This window comes from Ornithodoros turicata, chromosome 5, assembly GCF_037126465.1.
Source record: "Ornithodoros turicata isolate Travis chromosome 5, ASM3712646v1, whole genome shotgun sequence".
Classification (NCBI taxonomy): Eukaryota; Metazoa; Arthropoda; class Arachnida; order Ixodida; family Argasidae; genus Ornithodoros; species Ornithodoros turicata.
The window spans coordinates 19,184,036-19,196,896 of NC_088205.1; the positions used below are offsets into that span (position 1 = coordinate 19,184,036).

The 12,861-nt window shown below is 45.1% G+C and overlaps 1 protein-coding gene across 5 annotated transcripts in view; it reads left to right on the plus strand.

Moving 5' to 3' along the window:
- The window catches only part of LOC135394161 (protein kinase C and casein kinase substrate in neurons protein 1-like), a 79,087-nt gene extending 70,377 nt beyond the window's left edge, over positions 1-8,710 (plus strand). For all 5 annotated transcript variants that reach the window (XM_064624723.1, XM_064624726.1, XM_064624727.1 and 2 more), the window contains 2 exons: positions 1,928-2,085; positions 6,143-8,710. In XM_064624723.1, coding sequence (XP_064480793.1) covers positions 1,928-2,085; positions 6,143-6,273 — 289 coding nt within the window. In that variant the 3' untranslated portion in view covers positions 6,274-8,710. The remainder of the gene's footprint in view (positions 1-1,927; positions 2,086-6,142) is intronic.
- Positions 8,711-12,861: the final 4,151 nt, after the last annotated feature.

The following is a 12,861-nucleotide window of genomic DNA, read 5'->3' on the forward strand; positions in this document are numbered from 1 at the left end:
ACATCTCAACCAGGGTAGGTCAATAACCCTTCTTTTGCGTTCTTCGTGGGTGTCGATGTGACCTTCTTGTCATTGTTGATGATGAGCAGCAAAAATCGTTTAAAAAAAAAAAAAAAGAATTCCCGGATTCTGCAGGCACAGTCCTCGCTCAAGCCTTCAAGTTTAGACGATGAAGCAATGTTCCCGAACACGCAGTAACGCATAACGGCGTTACGCGTTAGTTATTAAAAATGTAATGACGTTACGTTAGTCATTACTTTTCTCCCAAATGTAATGCGTTACCATATTTCACTACTCGAATGGAACGCGTTACCAGTAACGCACTACTTTGTAACGCGTTACTCCCCACCTATGCTTGTGTCCCTGCCCAACTCCACAGTTTGGAAGCTAGAAATGGTGTTGGCCATAGGTCTTTTTATTGCCTCGTTGTACAATCGGTGCACGGGTTATATGTAGAGCCGGACGTTTTTGGGTTGTATTTTTGTCAAAATTTGGGCTGTAAAAATCAGGTGTTATCTTGTCAACAGGGAAACATGGTGGAATCGTGCGAAATATCTTTACGGTACTCATTTCTTTTTTTTAAGATAAAAAAAATATGTTCATTCTCTCAATTAGATTAGCTTGTTCAAGGTTTATGCCACTTTTCACCAACTGAAGCGCGGACTTGTGAATGGCACCTCCAAGTTGCAAGCGTCAATAGCAACTGTGAAATATTGCCCTCCCTCCTTTCACCACCTCCTTTATCGCGTACTATGCCTTGCCGAGGTAGCTAGGGCGAGGTGTTCTTTCATTGGAAGCACGTTTTCACCACCTTCTTCTTTACAATCTCTCTCATTGCGTTCTGCTGCCCACTCTTCTAGTACACTGCCTTTTTTGGCTCACGACTACGTACGACTACGACCAAAAGCAACTGAAAGTTCCAACTGCAAACACAAAAGCACGCGTATGGAAACGTGGAACCTACGCAAAATCCATGCCAAGCTGTGTCGCACGCAACACCAAGTGACGTTCATGTACACTCAAGAGGGAGAGCTTTGACAGTGTTACCTCATATCCTGAACACCAACTAAACAGAAACTGACCTGTAGAAATTGGGTTAAACCCGATTATTTGCCATTCCAATCCGGGGATAAAACGGGTTGTATCGGTTTTACGTGAAAACATCCGAACCCTAGTTGTATGTACTTAAAGAAGTCATAAATTGAATGGAATTGCCATTCTATATGCTGTGATGGTGGCTGTACTGTTGCTCTCACCTGTTCTGCCTGTCTGCATCCATCTGCCAGTCAAAATTCAAAGTTGGAACATCCAATCATGATGGAGATCCTGTGGGCTGATTCATAGTGCCCCTAGCAAACCATACAGGCCTGACCCTGTAGGGGAGTTGCAGACCATGAAGCATAATCTAGTAGGTCGTACTTCAACAAGAGGCCACCAGGTGGCAGTACAGTGCAAGACCATGACTTGACCACACCACAAGACACCACCAGTATGCAGCAGAGAGCAACATCTTTAAAAAAATGACTGACAGAACATAGTTGCTTTTTGTGCATGCTGTGGGTAGACCTGCAGTCTTCACAGTACTGTACTGTCATGTTGCATTCCTGTGCCGTACTGTCAGCCGTAGTATCACTGCTGTTGACTTACAAGAGGATCCAGTTGTCAAATTTTAATTACACATTCATTTAACCCTTCCTTGTAATATTACATAGCAGCTGTGCCTTGTGAGGTGCAAACTAAAAAAAAAAGTCACTGAAGCTATTCTGGTTTGAACTGTGCTGAAACTTGACACGGACGGAAGATATAGTGACTGTAGTGAAAATAACTTTGACCATGAACAGTACATATCCAGTGCCTGCCTGGAGGTACGGTGGTTTTGCTTTCAAAAATCTGTTTAACAAACTGTTTACCATTGTCAATGAAACAGGAATGGACGAGGAGAACCAAACCCTTTTGAAGAAGAACATGAGGATTGGGACGAAGAATCGAATGATGCACTTGTGGACAATGGTGAACCAGGCGTTCCTGTCAAAGCACTTTATGATTACGAGGGTGCTGAGGCAGATGAGTTATCTTTCAAACAAGGTGCTTTGCTTTTTTGTTTTCATACTTCTGCGTAGGGGTATCGGAAAGTGGGGAAATGCACAGGCTTTGGCTTAAGAGGTGCATGAAGGACATGCTGGGTGTCTGATATTGTCTTGCATGTGCTAACTTGTATGAATCTTGTTTGCTTCAGGTGATCCTTTTTTTTCCCTCCTTTTATAAGGAAAATTTGTTGGTTCATCTAGTCACAGGTGTCTTCTGACATGAAACACATTCCAAGCCTAAATATGACTATACTAGCGTCTGATTTGTGTAGAGACGGACCAGCCATTGCCTAATCGTCCGAAAGCCGTATATGGAAACTGCTTAAAACGTGCTTGGGGTTATTTGTTGGGGTCATGCATGTAGCATGTGTCATTCTATTGCGCTGCTTTTTTTCGTGTACATGGAAAGTTCATGTACCTTTCCTTCGAACCACAGCTATTTATAGGGAGGGTTTTGCTATTAGGAGGAACCTAACTTGGAGTGCATCACATGATGTCACATCTAATCGACCTCACTGGCCGTGCTCAATTGTTCTCCCATCACCCACCAGTCGCTGACACCCTATGTGCCCCACCCTATGTGCTGACACCCTAAGTGCAAGGAGAGAAGACTTGTGTGTATTTCATGCTTAGAGAGCCCTTCGTTTCAGTATGCTTGTTGAAAACAAGCGTAAAAAAGTGCAGAATTCGTCCAAGATCACCTACTGACTCATTCCGCATGCTTTTCTAGCCTTTCGTTAACTTTTCAGTGCGCAGAGAAAACTAGACTCAACTCTTGCCATGCTTTAATTTACTTTCGTCACGGTGCGTTCAGCCGTTTAACTGTCAGTGCCATTACTGTCGCGACTGATCGGGTTTAAGCCACGAAAATGTTGCAGATCTATTGAAATTGATCTATTGATCTACCTTACATAATTCTGTAAAGTAAGACTATTCTGCAAAGAACGGACGTTTGTGAGGGGAACAGCAGGTTCCGCAGGAGATGGCTAATTGCGTGGAATTTTGCAGATTAGTGGAGCGCTAGTTGTTCTGCAATTCTGGTGGACTACGTTGGGTGCGACAAGGAATGTTGTGACGAAAATCCTTCATTATCATCATTAAAATAAAGTTGTTTGACGAAGCATGCAGACCAGCTGGCAGACTGCGTCACAATGGCATCCACTAGCAGGCTGATAAGCGTATTCCGGGCTTGGGCTTTTTTGGGCGGCACATCGAAGACTCCGATGCCTAAGAATTCATTTAATTTGCCTAAGAATTCATTCATTTAAGAATTTAAGAATTCATTTAAGAACTGAATGAATGAACTGAATGAATGAATTCATTTAAGAATTCATTCATTTAATTTGCCTAAGAATTCATTTCGGCGCGTCACGTCACCGCCATAAACCATCGCATCACAACCCATTCAACTTCAGAAACTTCAGAATTCATCTTCAACTTCAGAATTCATCACACTGACTTCAGCTTCGGATCCAATCACGTTTTTTAAGTCTCACGGTGGCTCACACGTTGTCATAGTGCAGTTCGAAGGGGTGTTGAGCTGTGCTTCAAGGTTTCGTATTCCATTTGCGACTACCACAGCAAAGGATTATTAAGTCCGTTAATTGTCACTTTTATGAGACTGTCACAACGAGGGTAGTAGAAGACTTTAAAGGGCACCCGTACTCCCTTTCAGTGACTTTGTTATTGCTGTTGTGGTTGCGATGAACCGTGTAAAATTAGCTGCCTGCCATTTACTGCTTTGCTACTGGTAGGCCACATGTTTGTATCATGCATTTTAAAGGGTGCTGTGCTGTTCTCATTCACTAATCCCTCATATCGCTCGCTCCAAAGCCATGATGATAGCAAATAACGTTCTAAAATTCACTGGGATTGTAGTACGGATGGCTACAACATTCTTTAAAAAGCAGTACCGGACTCTTTTAGTATGGACCAATGCAACGTATCGCTGGTGCCAAAGTCATACTGCCAAAAAAAAAAAGTTTTAACCTTTATTGGGACTGCAGCTACGGTGACCAGAAAATTTGCACAAAGTCGCTCCGGACCCCTTTGATATGGATCTGTGCCCTCCTATATCACTGATTTTAAAGTCATAATGATAACAAAAACGTTTTAAACTTCACAGGGATTGCAGCAGTGGTGGCCGCAAAATTTGCAGAAGGTTGCACAATGACATTGCCTTCAAAACCCATCGCACGGACTTCAGCTTCAAAGCCCATCACACTGATTTCAAAATCAAAATACACCACACTGACCACACTGACTTCCACCTCAAAACCCATCACATCACATCATAGCCCTTCATTCAACCTCACGTCATTCTCCATAATGTGATGGTGAGTGAGGTCGGTGAAGGCCGCCATGAATGAATTCGCTGACCTATGCTCCGATGTCATAACGGGTTCCACCCACGAGGCGACAAAAGTTGAAACAATGGCCAAACTCTCCCTATAAGCAGCTCTGCTTCAAACATAAGCTATTACCCCCTGTGGCAAGAGGCTTCTGATGCCTTTGCATGTGTGTACTCTCTCGACATGCATTGATCCAAAGATAAGTGAAGTATTCAAGTTCCCGACAGTGCAGCTACCTTACTAGGTTCAGAAGGTCGAAAATACGCATCTACAAAATGTGTCTACATGGTACAAAAAATGACTCAAAACAGACTGAACACAGCAGTGTTTTGCATAGTTACTTCTCATGAACTGAATTAACAAATTCAATTCAATTGGGCTGATCAATTAAGCTGGACTTCCAGAAATGTCCTCTATGTAGCAAAGCGTAGCCAAGCCAAGGCGAGCACAAAAAGGAACGAAGAAAGCACTGCAGCTTTCATTCTAAGAACAAAGAAATAGGGCAGCCAGGCAAAGGAGTCCACATGTTGTGTCCCTTGGTGTGCTAGCCTCGGCTTGGTTACTTTCCATCATATGCACCAGGTGCCTCCTGCCTAGATAGAGAAAGCCTGCGCATTGCCTCCTCTCCCTCTTTCAATTAAGAGTCAGAATTTGTCTGCTACTGCGATTCACCGTTCTGCGAATTCAAGAACCCGCAAATGACTGCAGCTCACCTGGAACCTGCAGACCTAAATACTTAGACAGAAAGTGCAGGACGCTTTCCAAAAAATCAGTTTTGAGAAAGATTGATTGATTGATTTCCCGTTTAGTGTGTGGTTCAATCACAACTCGCAGACGACAGTAGTTCTTCTTCATGGCCATGACCGCTGAAGGCACGTTCGTGATTGGCTACGGCCGTTGAAAGCGCGACCCTAATTGGCTTGACTCTTAATGGTCACGTCACGTCGACGAGCGCGCAGGCTTTCTGTATCTACAGGGTTAGTCTAGCAAACGTTGCACATTTTGATCGCATCGTAAAAATAGAAGACTGGGTTCATCCAGCACCAAACTTTGCAGACTGGTAGCCATTTGTCTGAAGTTTTGTTGGAATTTTTTCTGAGTATTTTGGTCCTGTAGAAGAAAAATTTAAAATCAAGCAAAATCTTGCCCCATGCATTTTCAATGGCCTATCTCACTCAAAAGCCGCCATTTTCTGCTCTGTGCGCTTCAGTTTTATTTCACCACACACAGGTGGCACTAGCATACAGAACAAGACTGGAACAAGACGAGCGGTGCATAACGTCAGAATCGGCATGTCACATCGTTGTAGGCAGCGCTACCTGTGGAAAGTGATGTGAATGTGAAGCAGACACAAGAAAAAATGGCGGTGTTTGTGTGGGATAGGCCATTGAAAATGCATGGGGCGAGATTTTGCTTTATTTTTAATTTTCTTTCTACATGACCATAGCCCTTACAAAAAATTCGAATGAAACTTCAGATAAATGGCTATCGGTCTGCCAAGTTTAGGATGGGCCAAACCTAGTCTTCTATTTTTACAGTGCGATCGAAATGTGTAACGTTTGCTAGAATAACCCTGTAGGTGGTGTTGGTGATGTAGTGATTGGTGCACTTGACCAATAATGTGTGTAAGTGTCTCTGCACCACTGTCTGGCTTTTCCTAGGCTCCTTTAACTAGATGAATCTTTTATCGCATCCACCTTCTAGGCGACGCTTTCGAGAAGTTAGAGGATGAAGATGAACAGGGCTGGTGCAAAGGCCGAAAGGACGGCCGGGTTGGTCTCTACCCCGCCAACTATGTGGAAGTCATCACCTCTGCTCCCGCTCGGATAAAGTGATTCCCTTTCACCCGAGGGTGCTAAGCTCCCTTGTGTTGCCGCACGTTGGACATGTGACAAGGGTGCTGTGCTTGTGCAGACTTGGGATGTGCGCGCACATGGGGGTCTGATACAGGGGAACAGGACACGTGCAATTTCATAGTTGGAGAGTTGGAGTAGAGAACTGATTTCACCTTCCCCGTATTGCTTTTAAATATATATATATACTTATCACAAACCTTTGGGGTCTGTAATTAAACGGGTAACCCACTGTCGTTGCACCAGGAGGGTTTCTTGGAAAGGCTTCGAGTTCTCAAGAAATCAAGATTTATGTTTGTGTTTTTGTAATTGCTCTTTTTTTTTGTGTATTGTTGCTATAGGTTTCTTGTTCTTGTCGGACATAAAGTCGCTAGTGTCTACGAGTAGCATGCACAACGAATGCTAGTGAAACCTTCTTTTTCTTTTTCTTTTTATACTGCTTGTCTTAATGCTTTCGAGACTGACACTAATCTAGTTTCAGGGGGTCACTATAGCCGTTTCCTGAATGCGTGTATAGTGGCTTATAGATCTACTCCAGTGGAGTTGTAACCCCCCCAAAATTGTTTTTAAATTTTTTTAACTTCCTAAATTGATATCTCTGCAGGCAGTCCACTTTTCTCGGCATGTTGAAGTTGCAAGCATTAAGTTTCCGAATGCAGCCAGCTGTGTAATTCTGTACCCATGTGTTACTGTATGGGCATGGTTTTGGGACCCTTCCGTAGTTTGGTTGTTGTATATGATTTATTTAGCAAGCCACGTGTACAAGCCAGACTGTCAGGCTAGAAGAAGCCACAGGGTCTGTCAGTGGACTCTGTGTGGACTCTCAGAATGATGTGGACTCAGTGTAAACAGTCAGTTGTACCTGTTGTGTCCTTCCTCCCTTTGAGAACCGTCATGCTGTTTGCAGATGAAACATTATGTTCTCAGTTGCCATGGCTACGATAGCCAGCTCTACATGTCTGTATGTACATAAGAGATTATTCTCGTGAAAGCTTTCTAATGAGCCCAATGTGTATTCCAGGTTTTTGCGTCCTTCTGAGGTTGTTTAGAACAAATCCTAGAAGGCTTTTCAAGAAATCCAAATTCTTCCAACATGTCTACAGTTTGTTGTTTGAAACATTAAGACATACTCTATTAAAGGGCCACTCCAATCGTAGATACGAACTTTTGCTTTGCTAGAAATTTACTGTTTCGTGGATTGCATGCCTAGCATTGCTTCTGCCAGAATTCTGTGTGAAGCTTAGTGTAAAATATCATTTGGGTGATGTAATTTGCCTGTGGGTGAAGGTACGTGTGGATCTTTTCATGTCTCGAATTTAACCAATTGAGTAACTGATAACCAGAAGTTGTTATGCAGAAGGTTAAGGAAGGTGTTATCATGGCTTCTGCAAGGCCATTGAGACATTGGAAAACCGTTTAGAAGGCCTAAGTGTCCCGGGTTCGATTTTCTAAAACCGAAGTCTCTAATTTTTCTACAAATCATCTTTGAGCTTCTGAACCTGTCTTAACTAAATCTATCTTGCATGTTTTTTTACTGATCATGTATTTGCTGATCCCAAGCCTTAACTCCAATACAGCAAATTTTGTAAGCCTTTTGCTACTACGCTGCGTTGCTGTTGCATGCATAAAGATGCATAACATGGGATGACAATATAAAAATGCAAGTTTGTTGCAGCCCATTTCAGTTTTGCAATTTCTGTTCACCATAGCTTTCACCATATTTCTTTCGGAGCAGTCTCCTCGAAGGTTTCATGACACCGCGATGTCATGCTATTGTGACGAAATTGTTGCAGGAACACAGATGAAACAGTTTTGTTCGGATACTATCAGGGAAGTCGTTCTCTCTTGGTATTGCATGATTTGGATCTCGTTTTATCCAAGAAATCTGTCCGTATGAGCAAACGCAACAGACATGTCATCGCTGACCCAAACTCAAAAGTCGTATCATTTAAATCTGATTTCACAGCTCCTTTTGGCTCACGTCCTCAAAGTGTGATATAATGGAATAAATGTCGTACTTGGAGATGGTAGCAGCCATTTCAACACTGGTGTCTGGCATTGTAAATATTGTCACGCATTTACCTTCCTCGTAATGGCACTTATTGCTTCGGCTATGTACGTGGATGCACGTACGATGGACATGTGCGCGTGGACCACGCAATCTGGGCATGCAATGCTTCTAGGACGCGGAACATTGAGCTTTCTCGTTGTGCATCTGTTCAGAGTGCAAGTGTACATAAAGTGGTTCTATAGCTAGTTGTCTCTAGATGTTTTCCAGGGCGAGAAGTATTCGCTTCAAGGTATACAAGAAATTTAAAACTGGAAAACAATATTTTCTGCAGGATATGAAGCATGCAATGATGCATGTTTTGCATCTAGGATACACGAGCATGCACTAATAAAGTTATGATGAACAGTTTGTTTGGTTTCCCTTTTTCAATTTTTAAAGTGTCACTAAAATGCAAAAACAACGTGATATCAAATGAACGTCAGTGTTTCAATTGGTATAATGCATGCAAAATTAGTTCACACAGCGCTACCGTTTAGAAGAAAAACGCAATGACAGCAGAGCCGTCTTTGGCGGCAACGAATGGGATCCCCCAGGCGGCAAAGATTGGCGGCATCCAATGAGACAGCAGGAGAAGTGCGCCCATACCAATAGACCTCTACCTGTTTGTAAACAAATGACGTCATAATGTTCGACAGCGCCACGAGTTTGGTAGAGTTGAACTACGTTCAAGGCTAGTGGCGAACAAGGTCGCGTCCGAAAACCACGGCCCTGATGGGTTTACGATGGTCTCTGAAAGGGACGGGACCTTCAGTCCTACTTTTCTTTCAGCGAACAATTGCCCATTCGTGGAACCCAGCTCTCCCCTTCCGATCTGTTTTGGTTTCGGTCTGTCTACCAACGTCATGATGACGTTTGTCGGGTAGAGGTTTATTGTGGCCGTGTGGATTTGGAGCGGGTCCGATCGTAGTGTTCCGTATATGCGCGGTATGATGCACACTGCGACAGTTTTCAATACCGATTCACTGAATTGTAGACCACAATAGTTCTCGCGATTGTTCCACTGATAACATTTATCTTCACGTCCTTCGCACAGCGACGCCAGTCCGCTTCGCAACCTAGCGTGCTCCATGGCGTGGCACGCGCAGCATGGTCTAAGAACACCGATGCGTTTTAGTGCCCCTTTAAGGTTCGTGAGGGAGTATGTTGAAGATTGTTGGGGTGAGCGCCCGGTTTTGCCCCCCCTCCGCCTCCAATAATAATGGTAGCTTGGCACAAAATAGCAGAAAGTGCACCTCAAAGGACGTAAAGCCGATCAGTCCGCGCCCTCTGTGACAATTTACTGACATGGCTTCACTCGCAGGGGAGCGCCAGAGTTGCTAGTGAATGTGAAGCCACGAAATTGGTCCTGGCCATCATCGCATTAACGCCATTAACCGTATAGCTGACCACGGTATCGAAAATTTCACGCGAAATGCTGGCGTAGATTGACTGTTACGTCGATCGAATCCATGATATGAGCGGGCGCGGCGGATGTTGAGAATATGCCGGTATCCCCCTCTCAGGAAAACGTCATTCTGTACCCCACCAATCAATGCACGGCCTTGAGAAAAGCAGTGACGTCGTGTGGACGGTACCTTTCTCCTCTAGGCGCGGCCCTCTCACTCCTCCTCCTTTGGGAGTGACGTTACGCTGTTTGTCTTGACGCCGTAGCCTGTGCAGCTGCAGAAGTAGCGCTGATCTTTAAAATTCGTTCATTTAATATCTAATCACTTTTTGGACGAAAAAATCAGCCAAGAAGGTTAGTTGTCGGGCGATGCCGAAGTAAGTGGTATGTGCTATGACCTATATGTATACGGCTGTTTCATAGATTAGACAGGGAAGAAGCGAACGGAAACAAGCAATGCTCTAACGTACTTACTTTCGACTAATTTTGCGTACTTTTGAGTTCTGCTAACGTCTTAGGTTAGAACTGCGTTAGACTGATAGATAAAATTATAAACACGTCGTGGAAACCCCTCTTCTCGGCGGATGCCCGGCAGATCTGCAGCCAAACGGCACGAAGAGGTGGCGTGCCGTCACGAACGAGAACCATGTACTGGCCACTAATCTCTAGCACGACGTTCCCAGATACACGTAAAATTTCATCACGGATGAGTATAGAGAGAGCAAACTCTACTTACAGGGAAGGCGTCTACTTTTCGCGCCCCGGGGGCATAAGTGGGGTATCTGAAAGAAAATCAAGAATATGGGGGGGGGGGGGCTATATTATTGATTTTCTTTTACTCTTCTGTCGTCCCAAAGCGACTTTTTCTTGCCCCGAAGGTGTCGTTTGGGCGCTTCTTAAAGCGGGCGTAGACGCCGGCACTGTCTTGTTATAACGAAATCACTTTTTTTTTTAATAGAAAGAATGATCGTGTTATTCGTGGAACGGTTACACGCTGTCCCGGCTAAAATACATGCATTCGGAACCGGAATATTGGAAGCGTACCGGCAGCCCGCAAAAGCCATTCTCTCACTTGTGGACATAAAAGGCTGCCAAGGTCTGCTAGCTTCTTCGAATATGTATTACACTATGCAAGTAGGTCAGCTGTCTGCGCAGCTCCCGGTTTCTCTCTCTGCCCTGTTGGCGCTAGAGCGACCTCATTGGCCCCTCTCTCAGATACGGGGATGGCATTTCAAGGTTTTACGACGCACATTCCCCCAGGGCGTGAGTCGTGACGTTGCCCACATACGTGAGGCCGACAACGGCAAGCCCTATCACCACCACCACCACCACCACCACCGCGCATATGGTTTGTTGTCTGGACCACTGCGACTAACCCCCTCGTTGCATCCTTGTGATTGGACAGACACTTAGTCACGTGGTTTCTCCAAAGTTCTCTTCCCTGCGCAGCCTGCGCAGAGACAAACTGCATATCGCAGCGATGTTGTCTCGCGCTTCTGGGCGATAGAGCGCAGCTTGCGGCATTTGCGCTCGCTTTCGTCGAACTGCCGCTAAAATCGATTTTACTTTATTTATTTTTACGTGAAAACGTCTGCAAGTTCGGTTTGGTAGCCAGGTCACAATTTACGATGCAACGACATTATGCCGAATTTCATGACGCGATAACTGGGTGAGTATAAACCGATAGCAACCAACCGCCTAAATTCAGATAGCTCATACGTGTAAGATTCTAGCTAACAAGGTCATTGCGGCGGCTGACGCAATCTTTGGATCTGGCGGGCGCGTGCGAGAGAGACGGAAATATAGAGGTACGCGTACCTTCCCAAGCAGCACAATGTACTGAAAGTCGAGTGCAATAGGGGTGGACGGTATGTGTCTTATCGATGTTCCTTAGCTTCACGAGTCTGTTCAAGGCCTTCCACCTACCCGTCCACCCCTATTGCACCCGACTTTCAGTACATTTTGCTGCTTGGATTACGGGCAGTCTATCTCGCGAACGTGTGAAGCTAGGACGCCGATCGAGGACTCGTTGTACAACAATAACCAAGATTTTATAAGGATTTTATCAGTTTGCAAAGTTGAAATATAAACATTTTGCTAGAATGTCGGAATATATGAAACTAAAATATGATCAGAATCGAAGGAAACGGCAATCAGAAGAAAGGGCTGCTCAAGAGGAACCCAGAAAGCCCAAAGAGCCCAGCACCGAGCGATCAAGCGACCTACGGGAGCGTCGAAGAACACTAGCGGCGGAGGCAAATTCGACTGCCGTCGCGCACAGCGAGCCTTCCCTCTACCAGCGGGGCTACTTCGACTTGTGCGAGTGTGAAAGAGACCTACAAAGACGATGGAGTGCATCCAGAGGGGGAGCTCAGCACCCCAGGCGCAACGGGATGGCGGCGCGCGCTGACTTCAATGTTCTTGGTATTAGTAAATTACTAATGAATGCAATGAATAAAGACTCGTATTTGTTTTACTATGATCCCGCGGAGGAATCGGAGATCGTGACATTTCCATGTAAAACACTATAGTCAGTGACAACATACGTCATACACTTGACCCCGCCCCCACACAAGAATCGCTCCGCGCGCGCGAATGTAGTGCGGCGCGGCCAAGTGGGGACAGGAGAGAGAGAGACAGCCGGCACTACATCGCGAAGCGGGGGCGTCGTGCAAAGGCTGGTAGCCAATCGCAGGAGCCTTCCACGGATCAGTGGGCGGTCCCAGTTGTAGGACTTAAATTGTCCCTGATTATACGTCCCGCGACTGAGTCCGCCCCAATTTTATTTTATCTTTTTTCGTACCTGTAGAATGCGTGTCGTGAGGATTTGCATGGGCGGCGTAGAGGCACGGACAGAGGACACCAGGAAGGACTGGGAGAGAAAGGATGAGTATGCGTCCTAATGGGGCCGTCACACTGCCGCGACAAAGACAAGACACTCAACAAAAACAAGTGTTTTTGTCGCGTCCGTCGCCATGTCACACTGCTCTTTACAAGAACACCGACAAACGACAGCATTGGACGACATTGTCTTTCGTAGACGTCTTGTCTTATGTTTCTGTTTCGGTTTCCTGTCACACCAAAAAACTTTCCTAAAAGACGCACACGACCGACA